At 48.9% G+C, this 15,420-nt stretch overlaps 2 protein-coding genes across 5 annotated transcripts in view; both read right to left on the bottom strand.

The window, feature by feature from the left end:
- The window catches only part of LOC147110905 (uncharacterized), an 18,287-nt gene extending 7,876 nt beyond the window's left edge, over window positions 1-10,411 (bottom strand). Inside the window, exon 1 of the mRNA XM_085999977.1 lies at window positions 10,370-10,411. Within this exon, the coding sequence (XP_085856103.1) occupies window positions 10,370-10,411 (42 nt within the window). The remainder of the gene's footprint in view (window positions 1-10,369) is intronic.
- The window catches only part of amt (aminomethyltransferase), a 42,720-nt gene continuing 36,253 nt past the window's right edge, over window positions 8,954-15,420 (bottom strand). For all 4 annotated transcript variants that reach the window (XM_086001301.1, XM_086001300.1, XM_086001302.1 and 1 more), the window contains 3 exons: window positions 13,028-13,208; window positions 11,834-11,989; window positions 8,954-10,995 (listed from right to left, as the gene is read on the bottom strand). In XM_086001301.1, the coding sequence (XP_085857427.1) occupies window positions 10,817-10,995; window positions 11,834-11,989; window positions 13,028-13,208 (516 nt within the window). In that variant the 3' untranslated portion in view covers window positions 8,954-10,816. The remainder of the gene's footprint in view (window positions 10,996-11,833; window positions 11,990-13,027; window positions 13,209-15,420) is intronic.

Below are 15,420 nucleotides of genomic sequence, written 5' to 3'. Positions count from 1 at the left end.
CCGATCTCCCGAGGCTTGCCCCCCCCCCGATCTCCCGAGGCTCGCCCCCCCCTGATCTCCCGAGGCTCGCCCCCCCCCGATCTCCCGAGGCTCGCCCCCCCCCTCGATCTCCCGAGGCTCTCCCCCCACCGATCTCCGAGGCTCGCCCCGCCCCCCCCGATATCCTGAGGCTCGCCCCCCCCCGACCTCCCGAGGCCTCGCCCCCCCCCGACCTCCGGAGGCCCGATCTCTGGAGCCCCGGCCCCCGCCCGAGCAGGCTTCAAGAGCAGAGAGACCCCCGCCCCCCCCGCCCGAGCCGGCTTTCAAGTGCAGAGAGACCCCACCCCCCGCCCGAGCTGGCTTCCAAGAGCAGGGAGAGAGACCCCGCCCCCCCTGCCCGAGCCGGCTTCAAGAGCAGAGAGACCCCCGCCCCCCGCCCGAGCCGGCTTCAAGAGCAGAGAGAGAGACGCCGCCCCGCGCAACCTACCGCGTGAGGCCGGGCCCGGACTCAAGTCGCGTGCGCTGGACTCCTGCCCCACCCGCCTTTACTAAGATGGCAGCCGGTAGCGGCGCTCGGCTGAGGCCCGCCCCTCCAGCCTTCACAAAGATGGCGGCGATCGGGGGCCGCTTGTTGACTGGGGCCGGGAGGTGCCTAGCTCGGGGCGTGGAGGAGAGGCCGAGGCTTCGAGGCCTACCTGGAAAAACGGGGAAAGGTAGGAAAATTAATGAGATTAGATAAAAAAATTTGGAAAGTAATTAACTTTTTTTAAAAAATATGTGTTTTAAAAGCAACGTTTTTTTTAAAGACGCAGAAAGCGGGAAAAAGAAAGGAAAAGTTTGGAATCAAGATGGCGGCGACTCACCTCGGTTCAGAATGAAAGGCCCGCCCACACACGCACCGATTGGTCGACCGTCAGGTCACCAAAGCGTAGGATTGGTCAATCGGCCCGTCGCTCGACTGTAGGAGGGCCCGGCTGCACGCGCCAGGAACCTGGCGTACGATTGGTCGACTTCGAGGTCACTCTATCGCTAATGAGCGGATAATGAGATGCTAATGAGCAGAATTTTGAACGTTTTTTGGATACCGCAGGCGTAATTTTTGTCCCGGCCGAAACGTAAATACGCTTATGACCGTTTTGGAAAGGTAAGCTTTGTTTTGACGTAACGCACGCGTAGGTACGCTCTATAACTTTCGAGCGCATAGCCGGACAGACGCACACCGGAGGACAGACAGACAGACAGATAGACAGACAGACAGACAGATCGATCCGTTTATTTATATATATATAGATAGATAGATAGATAGATAGATGCGGTACTTCTGTCCTTCTGTCTGTCCGGCTGTACACTCTCAAGTTATAGAGCATACCTACACGTGCGTTACATCAAAAAGAAAGCTTACGATTCCAGAACAGTCATAAAGTGTATTTACGTTTCGGTGAGACAAAAATTGCGCCCACGGTATCCAAAAAACGTTCAAAATTCCGCTCATTATCCGCTCATTAACATCGGGTGACGTCGAGGTCGACCAATCGTACAGTCGAGCGACCCCGACGGTCGACCATTCACTGCGTCGCGGGGGCGGGTTCGTCGCGCGTGCGGGCGGGCCCCTCCCTAGAGTCGAGTGACAGGACGATTGACCAATCCTACACTTCAGTGACATGACGGTTGACCAATCGGTGCGTGTGTTGTCGGGGCCTTATCGTTCTGAACCGAGGTGAGTGGCCACCATCTTGATTCCAAACTGTTCATTTCTTTTTCCCACTTTCTGCATGTTTCTTTTCAAATCTACATTTCCAGCAAAAAAAAATTGCTTTTAAAACACAAAATTGTTTTTAAAAAAAGTTAATTAATTTGTAAATCTTTTCTCTAACCTCTATAATTTTCCTACCTTTCACTCTTTTTCCAGACCTGGAAGCCTGGCCCTCTGTTGCCCAGCCACGCCTGAGCTAGGCACCTCCCGTCGCGCTCAACAAGCTCGGGGGCCATGTCAGTGCGGGGGCCCGGGGCCTAGGCTTCTCCAACTGCCAAGCAGTGCAACTCCAGTCCCAGGCTCCCGGCCTAGACAGGGACCAACACTGGCAGAGGGGAGAGGGTGTGCTGCCCTCAGCTCCATTCCCGGGGTTGGTAGGTGGGGAGGCTTCCTAAGCAACTGGGGTAGGTCGCAAGCCCCAAATAATAATCTGAAGATCCCGTGTTTGCAGCTGAGGGGATTTCTTCTGCTGACAGCCCCAGGTTAAACGGCATCCATCTTTGTCAAGGAGGGCGAAAAGTTTCAGTGTGACGCCATTTTGATTCAGTGTGTAAGAGTGCATGCGCGGCCATCTTAGTACAGGAATATAGAGTGGGTGGGGCTTCAGTGCTCCCAATCGGGTCCTGGTGACCGGGGCAGACATCGACTGTGTGGGTGGGGGCCTAATCTTTCCAACTGAAAAGCAAGCGGCGGCCATTGTTGTTTGTGATACAACACACTGACAGGTGAGGACCCCTTTTTTAATAAAAAGATGGGTGACGTTGTAAAGTGTATGTTATAGAAAGATTTACCAAAAATGTTTTATAAGTACTTAAGTTTCATGTTTCAAGGTATTAAGAGGTAGGCTGGGCCATGTCAGTGCAGGGGCCTGAGACCTAGGCTTCTCCAACGGCCAGCAGCGGCAACTCCAGTCCCAGGCTTCCGGCCCAGACAGGGACCAACACTGGCAGAGGGGAGAGGGTCTGCTGGCTCCCCCCCTCCCTTTCCCCCCTCCTTCCCCCACCACCCCCCTTCCCCCCGAACCCCCCCTCCCTTCCCCTTTCCCTCCCCCCTTCCCTTTACCCCCCTCCCCCTCCCTTTCCACCCCCTCCCTTTCCCCCCTCCTTCCCAACCCCCTTCCCCACTCCCTACCCCCTTCCCCCCCTACCTTCCCCCCACCCCCTACCTTCCCCCCCACCTACCTTCCCCCCCACCTCCCCTTCCACCTCCCCCTTCCACCTTCCCCTTCCACCTCCCTCCCACCTCCCCCTTCCCTCCCCCACTTCCCCCCCCCACTTCCCCCCAGTCGCTCTCTCTCTTCCCCCCAGTCTCTCGCTCTCTCTCTTCCCCCCAGTCGCTCGCTCTCTTCCCCCCAGTCTCTCTTCTGCGTGGCCCGACGCACAGAGCGGGGGAGCAGCACTGGCCGGCCGTCAACCGCGCGGCCCTCTAAACTGCCCTGGCAACGCCGGGCCTCCCCGGTAGTAAAAGATATAATAGCAGAACACTTGGAAAATAGTGACAGGATCGAACAAAGTCAACATGGATTTACAAAAGGTAAATCATGCTTAACTAATCTACTGGAATTTTCTGAGGATGTAACTGGTAGAATAGATAAGGGAGAACCAGTGGATGTGGTGTATTTGGACTTTCAGAAGGTTTTCGATAAGGTCCCTGAAGGCCTTGTGTCTTAATGCGAGGAGCATTCTTAATAAGGTGGATGAATTAGATGCACAAATAGAGGTAAACGGATATGATTTGATTGGGATTACAGAAACATGGCTCCAGGGTGGCCAAGGCTGGGAACTCAACATCCAGGGGTATTCGATATTCAGGAAAGATAGGCAAAAAGGAAAGGGAGGTGGGGTAGCATTGCTGGTTAAAGAAGGGATTAACACAATTGTAAGGAAGGATATTAGCTCTGATGATGTGGAATCTGTATGGGTAGAACTGAGAAATACCAAGGGGCAGAAAACGTTAGTGGGAGTGGTATATAGACCTCCAAACAGTAATGTGGAGGTTGGGGATGGCATTAAAAGGGAAATTAGAGAAGCATGCAATAAGGGCACAGCAGTCATCATGGGTGACTTTAATCTACATATAGATTAGGCTAACCAAATTAGTAACAATACTGTGGAGGAGGAATTCCTGGAGTGTTTACAGGATGGTTTCCTGGACCAATATGTCGAGGAACCAACCAGAGATCAGGCCATCTTAGACTGGGTATTATGTAACGAGAAAGGATTAATTAGCAATCTTGTTGTATGAGGCCCCTTGGGTCGGAGCGATCATAATATGATCGAATTCTTCATTAAGATGGAGAATGAAGTAGTTGACTCAGAGACTAGGGTCCTGAATTTAAATAAAGGAAACTACGATGGTCTGAGGCGCGAGTTGGGTAGGATTGATTGGGGAATGTCACTCAAAGGGTTGATGGTGGATAGGCAATGGCAAACATTCAAAGATCGCATGGATGAACTACAGAATTTGTTCATCCCAGTTTGGCATAAAAATAAAACAAAAAGGTGACTCAACCGTGGCTAACAAGGGAAATTAGGGATAGCATAAGATCCAAGGAGAGGACATATAAATTGGCCAGAAAAAGCAGTAAACCCGAGGATTGGGAGCAGTTTAGGATTCAACAAAGGAGGACAAAGGGATTAATTAAGAAGGGGAAAATTGAATATGAGAGTAAGCTTGCAGGGAACATAAAAACTGACTGTAAAAGCTTTTATAAATATGTGAAGAGAAAAAGATTGGTGAAGTCAAGCGTAGGTCCCTTGCAGTCAGAATCAGGGGAATTTATAATGGGGAACAAAGGAATGGCAGACCAATTAAATTCATATTTTGGTTCTGTCTTCACAAAGGAGGACACAAATAACCTCCCAGAGATGTCGGGGAATATAGGGTCTGATGAAAGGGAGGAACTGAAAGAAATCAGTATTTGTAGGGAAATGGTGATAGGGAAATTGATGGGATTGAAGGCCGATAAATCCCCAGGGCCTGATAATCTACATCCTAGGGTACTTAAGGAAGTGGCCCTAGAAATAATAGATGCATTGCTGATCATCTTCCAACATTCGATGGAATCTGGAACAGTACCCATGTATTGGAGGGTAGGTAATGTTACCCCACTATTCAAAAAAGGTGGTAGAGAGAAAATGGGGAATTACAGACCGGTAAGCCTGACATCGGTAGTGGGGAAAATGCTAGAGTCCATTATAAAAGATGTAATAGCAGGGCACTTGGAAAACAGTGACAGGATTGGACAAAGTCAACATGGGTTTACAAAAGGTAAATCGTGCTTGACTAATCTACTGGAATTTTTTGAGGATGTAACTGGTAAAATAGATAAGGGAGAACCAGTGGATGTGGTGTATTTGGACTTTCAGAAGGCTTTTGATAAGGTCCCGCATAAGAGATTAGCGTGTAAAGTTAAGGCACATGGGATTGGTGGCAAGGTATTGACTTGGATAGAGAACTGGTTGGCAGAAAGCAAAGAGTTGGAATAAACAGGTCTTTTTCCGAGTGGCAGGCAGTGACTAGTGGGGTACCGCAGGGATCGGTCCTTGGGCCCCAGCTATTCACAATATATATTAAGGATCTAGACAAGGGAACTAGATGTAATATCTCCAAATTTGCAGACGACACAAAGCTGGGTGGGCGTGTGTGCTGTGAGGAGGATGCCGAGAAACTTCAGGATGATTTAGACAGGGTGGGTGATTGGGCAAAAGCATGGCAGATGCAATATAACGTGGATAAATGTGAGGTTATCCACTTTGGTGGCAAAAACAGGAAGGCAGATTATTATCTGAATGGCAATAGATTGGGAGAAGGAGAAGTGCAACGAGAGCTGGGTGTCCTTGTGCACCAGTCGCTGAAGGTAAGCATGCAGGTGCAGCAGGCGGTTAAGAAGGCAAATGGTATGTTGGCCTTCGTAGCGAGAGGGTTTGAGTACAGGAACAAGGATGTCTTGCTGCAGTTGTACAGGGCCTTGGTGAGACCACATCTTGAGTATTGTGTGCAGTTTTGGTCGCCTTATCTGAGGAAGGATGTTCCTGCCATGGAAGGAGTTCAGCGAAGATTCACCAGGCTGATACCTGGGATGGCAGAAATGACGTATGAGGAGAGATTGGGACGATTGGGCTTGTACTCGCTGGAGTTTAGAAGAATGAGAGGGGTCTCATTGAAACTTATAAAATTCTGACAGGACTGGACAGACTAGATGCAGGAAGGATTTTCCCGATGGTCAGGGAGTCCAGAACCAGGGGTCACAGTCTAAGGATAAGGGATAGGCCATTTAGGACAGAAATGAGAAGGAATTTCTTCACCCAGAGAGTGGTGAACCTGTGGAATTCTCTACCACAGAAGGCAGTAGAAGCCAATTCATTAAATATATTCAAGGAGTTGGATATATTTCTTAAGGCTAAAGGGATCCAGGGGTATGGGGAGAAAGCAGGGACCGGGTACTGAATTTGGATGATCAGCCATGATCGCATTGAATGGCGGAGCAGGCTCGAGGGGCCGAATGGCCTACTCCTGCTCCTATCTTCTATGTTTCTATGTCCCGCATAAGAGATTAGCGTGCAAAGTTAAAGCACAGAGGATTGGGGGTAAAGTACTGACTTGGCTAGAGAACTGGTTGGCAGACAGGAAGCAAAGACTTGGAATAAACGGGTCTTTTTCTGAGTGGCAGGCAGTGACTAGTGGTGTACCGCAGGGATCGGTGCTAGGACCCCAGCTATTCACAATATATATATTAATGATCTAGACGAGGGAACTAGATGTAATATCTCCAAGTTTGCAGATGACACAAAGCTGGGTGGGTGTGTGTGCCGTGAGGAGGATGCAGAGAAACTCCAGTATGATTTGGACAGGTTGGGTGATTGGGCAGATGCATGGCAGATGCAGTATAATGTGGATAAATGCGAGGTTATCCACTTTGGTGGCAAAAACAGGAAGGCAAATTATTATCTGAACGGCAATAGATTGGGAGAAGGGGAAGTGCAACGAGACCTGGGCGTCCTTGTGCACCAGTCGCTGAAGGTAAGCATGCAGGTGCAGCAGGCGGTTAAGAAGGCAAATGGTATGTTGGCCTTCATAGCGAGAGGATTTGCGTACAACTGCAGCAAGGCATCCTTGCTCCTGTACAAGGCCTTGGTGAGACCACACCTCAAGTATTGTGTGCAGTTTTGGTCGGCTTATCTGAGGAAGGATGTTCTTGCTATGGAGGGAGTGCAGCGAAGATTCACCAGACTGATACCTGGGATGGCAGGAATGATGTATGAGGAGAGATTGGGGCAATTGGGCTTATATTCGCTGGAGTTTAGAAGAATGAGGGGGGGATCTCATTGAAACTTATAAAATTCTAACAGGACTAGATACAGAATGTTCCTGCTGGCGGGGGAGTCCAGAACCAGGGGCCACAGTCTAAGGATAAGGGGTAAGCCATTTAGGACAGAGGTGAGGAGGAATTTCTTCACCCAGAGTGGTGAACCTATGGAATTCGCTACTACAGAAGACAGTTGAGGCCAATTCATTAAATATATTCAAGGAGTTAGAGATATATTTCTTGATGCTAAAGGGATAAAGCATGGACAGGGTACTGAATTTGGATGATCAGCCATGATCTCATTAAATGGCAGAGCAGGCTCGAGGTGCCGAATGGCCTAATCCTGCTCCTATCTTCTATGTTTCTATGCTGGGCTCCACCATCATTGAGGATGGTGATACTCTCAGAGCCTCCTCCTCCAGTTAGTTGTTTAATTGTCCACCACCATTCACGACTGGATGTGGCAGGATTGCAGAGCTTTGACCTGATTCGTTGATTGTGGAATCGCTTAGCTCGGTCTACAGCATGCTGCTTCCGTTTAGCATGCGTGTAGTCCTATGTTGCAGCTTCCCCCGGTTGGCACCTCAATTTTAGGTATGCCTGGTGCTGCTCCTGGCATGCTCTTCTGCACTCCTCATTGAACCAGGGTTGGGCTCCTGGCTTCTGCTCCCATCTTACCAGTTCACCCATCATTAGAAATAATCTTTCACTATTTAGTCTCTTAAACCCTTTGGCACTTCCATTAGATCCCCCTCATCATCTCTGCTCCAGTAAATACTGATCCAGTTTTTCCAAGTCTCATATTTAACTACTATGAAGAAAAAACTTGCATTGATATTGTGCCTTTCCTGTCTTCAGGATGGCCCAAAGCGCTTTACAGATCAAAAGTGTTTCATTTCTGTAATCACAGTTATGTAGACAAAAGGGATGGATTAAAGTCCCAGAAACAGCAAACAATGTAAGTGACCAGTTAATGTTTTAGGGATGTTGGTTGAGGTATAAATATTGGCCAAGACAGTGGGAAAAATTCCCTGCTCTTTAAACAGTGCCATGAGATGTTTTATGTTCACCTGAGGGGGCAGACGGAGCCTTGCCGTCTCATCTGAAAGATGGCACCTGCAACAGTGCAGCACTCCATTAGTACTGCAATGAGGTGTCAGCCTGAATTATGTTCTCGAGTCTCGGAGTGGGGCTTGAACCCACGACCTACTGACTCCGGCGAGAGTGCTACCCACTGAACCACGGGTTACCCCTGTGGTTCTGCACTTCCGGTGGATAGCAGTGTTCTCGGACTGCCTCTTGGGACCTCACGGATAGAAAATCAGGGGCCGCATGCCTGCAAATTCCCACAGTGCGCTTCCTACAAGTGCCGCTGCCCACGAGAAATGCCAGATTGTGGAATCACCCTGTACCCTGGGAGCATCCGGGTGAATCTACAATGCACCTTTTCCAAGATTTCAATATCCTTTCCACAATTGATTCTGCCAAAAATGCAGTGCTCCAGCTACAGCCCAACTCCATGTCTTGCACTGGCTTGTCACCTCCTCCAGGTAAGTACCTAGAAGCTCATTTACCCTCCATGTCCTTTGCACTTTCATTCCTGCTTTTAAATATCCATCTATCTGTACCTCTAGCTCCTTCTGGGAAAGTTCTCCACAGCTAACGGTGGAAGAAGCAATGCGGCGATAAGCTGCTGTTTGACCCTAAGCTCGAAATGGAAGAACATGATTAAGTATGTACTGGGATTATTGAGTGAATGGGCTGGTGAACCAGATAGGAACTGAGCTTACAGCAGGGTTAGAGAAGCTGTCTGAGCAGATGGTCAGACTCAAACCAATAATAAAAAAACAAAAAAACACCAGCGGCTGTTACTTGGAGAGACAAATACACAATAAAAGTAAGCAACATTTAACTAAGCATTGTTAATATTTAATTAAAATGGATCAGATGCTTGACTCCATCTTTGTAAAATGGTTATCAAACATCACACATTAAACCCAGCACTTCAGAGAAATTTCTTTTTAAAATTATATATGAGAAGCATGAGCCCAAAGTGCATGACATCACCTTGATCAGAAGGAGCAGCGAGAGGAGACAAGGCAATTCAGGAACACGTGCCCAGGTGATGTTAAGTTTGGGTTTTAAAAGCCTCTAGATCGTAGGAGGAAAGGAGGCAGAGGGAAGAGAGGAGTTTGGAGGGAAGGAGGCAGAGGGAAGAGAGGAGTTTGGAGGGAAGGAGGCAGAGGGAAGAGAGGAGTTGTGAGGTTCTGGGAAAGATTGAGGGAGAGTAGGAGACAAAGCTGGTTTTCAAAGATGCAGGATGGGACAGGACAGGGTAACCTTCTCACAAAAGTTTTAACCCAGTCCCTCTCCCCTCAAATGCTTGTTGCTGTATTTTATTATTCCAGAAATACAATTCATTAAAAAAGTATACAAAAATCAACATTTACTCAAGGAGGCATTGCCTCTTCTGGAGGGGTCAGGATAGCCCCATCTACTGTCTGTAAACACAAGGCACTATTCATATCAAAATTACTACACTGGCTGCAGGTATCAAAGTGACCATCTCCTCACATATCAATTCACTCTCACCAATTAATTAGTATTCATGTCATTATTCAGACATCGCAGCACTCATTCAGCAGCATTGGCAATTCGCTGTTGGTAGTTGGCGTAGTATCTTAATTAACGCCCTCCTACAATAGTAAACACCCAGTGTTCATTTACAGCTGCACTACCCAAGATTAGTCCACAAAGGCTAGTTTTTAGAAATTTGACTGAAGCAAGGCAATCGCTCCTGCCCCCACAGGACAGAGCTGGTGGTAGTGGCTTCTGACAGACTGCTGTTTATTACAAATACAGGACATACAGACCAAAAGCCACCTCACCTTCACTGTCAAACCCCATTGAAAAGCAGCTGCTGAGCTTGACCAATGACTCGGTTTGTAAAGGCACCGGCTCCCGCTGAGCCCCACGGTTTGTGCCGAGTCAGTTGTTCACAGCCGGGCTGTTATTGTGCCCTTGGCTAGGGAGGAAAGAGAGCGCGAGCGAGAAACAGAAACACAACTGGCAAAGCGGTTGCACACTGCTGCCAAGCTCTGTCAACCCCCGCCGCAAAGGACTGGGCAGAGCTGCGATGCTGCCATGGATGAATATCCAGTGAACATTCACCGTCCAGGCTCGTGTATTGAACAGCCAGGCGGGTGAGGTGTTGGTGCCCCTACAGCAGCAAGAGGTCAGCATCCGCAGGAGAGCTGGGCGAGGAGCAAGTTGGAGAGAAAAAAAAAAGCCAGCTCAAAAATAAAAAAAGTGGTGACAAAGAATCCTACCCAGGACACCAACCCTCCGTGCATCGCCAGCTCCGCTTTCATTCTGGAAACCAAAAAAATGATCTAGTTAGCTGTCAGACACACAGGACTGCTGCTGGGCTGCTCACTAGACTGTTGGCTGGTTTATTTTCCACCACGATGAGGGTGATGGATGATGATCCGCTGGTTAAGAGCAGCATTTGTGGAATGTACAACTGGCCTGGCTCTCGAGTCCCACTGCAGCTCCGATTAACAGCGATCCCACACAATGTTCTTTTTCTTCCATCCCTCTGAAAACACTCACTGTACCTCACGCACCGTGGAGGAGATTAGAACAGCTCAACCAACAGCCAATCAAATGCAGACACTACACCAAACAATCACCCATAATTGGATAAAATATGAAATTAAGTCTGGCCATCTTCTTCAAAAGCATTCATTTCTCTCTCTCTCATTCAGAAGAGACGGTCACTTTGCAGTATAGTATTTAGTCGGTACAAAAGGCATCTTGGCGACGACTGCGTCCACGATCTTCTTCCTAACTTCAACCTTTATTGGCGTGCCCAGCTTGCTGTACTCCGTATCCACGTATCCCATGGCAATGTTCTGTTTCAGACAGGGGGAGGGGCAGCCACTAGTCACCTCCCCTGTGTGTTAATGGAAAACAGGGTTAAGAGGTTAGCACAGATCCTATAGACTTCCTTATTAATTAATTTCTTTAAAAAAAAATTCATTCTTAATTTGAGAACTATCAGCAGGTATTTCATGTACAAGGAATATTTTTATCCCCAGCTCCTCCAACCCCCCCACACCACTCTGCCAAAATTTGACTGTCCATACCCCCCACTCCCTGTATAGGAGCAGGCTCCCACTGGGCCACACACTAACCCATCAATGTGCTGCAGGGAAGGGGGCTCTACCCATGCCAGCAGCCCAACGCACCCGGCAATCAATGGGTCATTTTCAGAAAAAAAAGAACGAACCCTTTTAACGTCTCATCCGAAACACATGCAGCGCTCCCTCAGCACTGCACTGGAGTAGAACTCGAACCCAGAACTCAGAGGCAAGTGCGCTACCCACTGAGCCACGGCTGACATGAGACAACATCACCACCCAGCAACGACCTTCTGTCCCCATGAGGTTGTTCCAGGTCTCTCCTTAGTACTTGCCCCACAACAGCGAGCTGGAGGCAGGTTCCCCAACTCAGTGCAGGGAGGGTGCACAATATGAAGGTTAATCTTACAGCACAGAAGGAGGCCATTCAGCCCATCGTGCCTGTGCCAGCTCTTTGGTAGAGCTACCAATTAGTCCCACTCCCCCTGCCCTTTTCCCACAGCCCTGCAATGTTTTCCTTTTCAAGTATTTATCCAATTCCCTTTTGAAAGTCACTATTGAATCCGCTTTCGGGCAGTTGCGTTCGAGATTCTCTACAATCGCCGCTACAGGATGCCCGGAAATCTGTCGGGATGCCGGTCCGGAACTTACCAATGACTTTTCCGTCAGGGTTTAAAATAGGCGTGTGCTGCCTGACCGGGGGGCCGGCTGACGTCAGACCCACTCGCTTCCGTCTAGTTCTCTCTTTGATCTGCCTCAGGATGATCGCAGCTCCGGGGAAGTCTGCAGCAGCTCGCCGGCGCTTTCCTGCGGAGAGAAAAGGGGCACGCCTTCCAGGTGTGGTGACTGGCAAAACCATCTCTCACTCGTTAATGGATAGAAATGGGGCCGACCACACCAAGAATATAAAGTCCCTTCCTCGCCAATCATTGGGTGGGTAAAATACACACACCAGCCGCTGTGGGAGAGAAAGGTACCCAGAAAAACAGCAGAGTGGGAGTTGTGGGCGATTCTACACTCAAAGAATAGGCCGCTGTGACAGAGTCCCGAATGGTGCGTTCCTTCCCAGATACTCGATCAAAGGTTGAATAGAGCGGAGCAGAGGGAAAAACCTTCTGGGAAGAGAAAGACGAAGACAGTCAGAAGGTTTCTTTTGTGGGAGATAACAACATGAAATGGATTAGGATGCAGGTGTTGCTTGGCGAGTTAGGCGCTAGATTAGAGTAATTTCAGGGTTACTCCTCGTATCATTCACCAGGATAGTTAGGGACAAGCCGATTAGACGCTTTGATCAGCTGCAGGTGTGGTTTAAAATGGAAGGTTCCAAGTTCCTCGAGCATTGGGACCAGTTCTGGGGCAAAGGGAAACAAATTGGACGTGCTTTATCTAAACTAAACCGATAGCAATATCCTTCTGGAGAGGAGGAATAGGACAGTGCGGGAGGATTTTAACTAGCAAAACAGATGGAGGAACAAATCGAAAATCAAATCAAAATAGGGTTGTTGGTGGAGGAAGTGGAGGAGGGAAAATGTTGGGGAAATGGAGTGAAAAGTTCACTAAAAGTTAGGCAAGTGGGCGAAAGTTGGGAAATCAGTCAATGTGTCATTCTATCAAGGCTAGGAGGCACTAGACACGTGGACCCAGGTGGAGAAGGTGGACCCAGGTGGAGAAGGTGAAGATGTAGTTGCAATGAGGGGGGGACCTGGCTGAAGTCTGGACCAGAATGGGAATTAAATATACTAACTCAAAGCAGCAAGCAGCCAGGGCTGGTTTCTGACCCTCTGGTTATGAAGCTCGGTCATCACATCCTATATAGATACACAGGGAAGGGGATCGGTGGAGTACCTATAGTCCATAAAAGGGTTGCTTCCACTGGCGTGGTGGTCTCATCAATGTCATTTCCATACAGACAAAGCCCAGCCTCCAGGCGTAAGCTATCCCTCGACCCGAGGCCGGCGAGTCTCACCTCACTGTTCTTCAACAGCGACTCCGTCAGCTCGACAGTGCGTTCAATTGGGACCGAGATCTAAAATTTAAGAGTGAAAATATTAGAACCATACAAGGTTCCAGCACAGGAGGAGGCCCTCATCCCATCGGATCTCTGCAGCTCTTTGCTAGAGCATTCCAAACCTAATCCCACTGCCCCGCTCTCTCCCCATAGCCCTGTACCAATCCAAACCTAATCCCACTGCCCCGCTCTCGCCCCATAGCCCTGCATCATTCCAAACCTAATCCTACTGCCCCGCTCTCTCCCCATAGCCCTGCATCATTCCAAACCTAATCCTACTGCGCCGCTCTCTCCCCATAGCCCTGTACCAATCCAAACCTAATCCTACTGCCCCGCTCTCTCCCCATAGCTCTGTACCAATCCAAACCTAATCCCACTGCCCCGCTCTCCCCATAGTCCTGCATCAATCCAAATCTAATCCCACTATCCCGCTCTCCCCATAGCCCTGCATCAATCCAATCCCAGTCCCACTGCCCCGCTCTCTCCCCATAGCCCTGCATCATTCCAAACCTAATCCCGCTGCCCCGCTCTCTCCCCATAGCCCTGCATCAATCCAATCAATTCACAATATATATGTTAATGATCTGGATGAGGGAACTAGATGTAATATCTCCAAGTTTGCAGACGACACAAAGCTGGGTGGGCGTGTGTGCTGTGAGGAGGATGCCGAGAAACTCCAGTATGATTTGGACAGGTTGGGTGATTGGGCAGATGCAATATAACATGGATAAATGCAAGGTTATCCACTTTGGTGTCAAAAACAGGAAGGCAGATTATCTAAATGGCAATAGATTGGGAGAAGGGGAATTGCAACGAGACCTGGGCGTCCTTGTGCACCAGTCGCTGAAAGTAAGCATGCAGGTGCAGCAGGCAGTTAAGAAGGCAAATGGTATGTTGACCTTCGTAGCGAGAGGGTTTGAGTACAGGAACAAGGATGTCTTGCTGCAGTTGTACAGGGCCTTGGTGAGGCCACATCTTGAGTATTGTGTGCAGTTTTGGTCGCCTTATCTGAGGAAGGATGTTCTTGCTATGGAAGGAGTGCAGCGAAGATTCACTAGGCTGATACCTGGGATGGTAGGGATGACGTACGAGGAGAGATTGGGTTGATTGGGCTTGTACTCGCTGGAGTTTAGAAGAATGAGAGGGGATCTCATCGAAACTTATAAAATTCTAACAGGATTAGACAGACTAGATGCTGGAAGGATGTTCCCAATGGTTGGGGAGTCCAGAACCAGGGGTCACAGTCTAAGGATAAGGGGTAAGCCATTTAGGACAGAGATGAGGAGGAATTTCTTCACCCAGAGTGGTGAACCTGTGGAATTCTCTGCCAAAGAAGGCAGTAGAGGCCAATTCATTAAATATATTCAAGAAGGAATTGGATATATTTCTTAAGGCTAAAGGGATCAAGGGATATGGAGAACATAAGAAATAGGAGCAGGAATAGGCCAATCGGCCCCTCGAGCCTGCTCCACCATTCATTAAGATCATGGCTGATCTGATCCTAACCTCAAATCTTCTATCACTCTCCATCCCACCCGAACCCATGTGATCTCCCGGGAGAGGCGAAAAACCAGATAAAAAACCCAATGGCCAATTTGGGAGAAAAAAATCTGGGAAATTCCTCTCCGACCCATCTAGGCGATCGAAACTCGTCCAGGAGATCACTCTGTCCCTATATTTTCTACAGTACTTACCTTCTGTAAAGGCGATCTCCACCTCAGCCAGGAACAGGAATAAAACCATCTCCTGAAATCTAACAGAATTAGAACACAAGAAGTAGGAGCAGAACCAGGCTACACGGCCCCTGGGCCTGCTCCACTACCCACAGGGCCATGACCATTCCGAACCTAGACTCATGTCTAATTTCCTGCCCGCTCCCCGTAACCCTTAATTCCCTTTACTTCTAGGAAACTATCTATTTCTGTTTTAAATGATGTAGCTTCCACAGCTTTCTGGGGCAGCAAATTCCACAAACCTACCACCCTCTGAGTGAAGAAGTTTCTCCTCATCTCAGTTTTGAAAGAGCAGCCCCTTATTCTAAGATTATGCCCCCTAGTTCTAGTTTCACCCATCATTGGGAACATCCTCACCGCATCCACCCGATCAAGCCCCTTCACAATCTTATGTGTGTCAATAAGATCGCCTCTCATTCTTCTGAACTCCAATGAGTAGAGTCCCAATCTACTCAACCTCTCCTCATATGACCACCCCCTCATCCCCGGGATTAACC

This window comes from Somniosus microcephalus, chromosome 11, assembly GCF_052327205.1.
Source record: "Somniosus microcephalus isolate GS21.2 chromosome 11, FLI_Smic_1.0, whole genome shotgun sequence".
NCBI lineage: Eukaryota > Metazoa > Chordata > Chondrichthyes > Squaliformes > Somniosidae > Somniosus > Somniosus microcephalus.
Note: the sequence above shows the minus strand (reverse complement) of the source record. Positions and strands in the feature narration are given on the sequence as shown.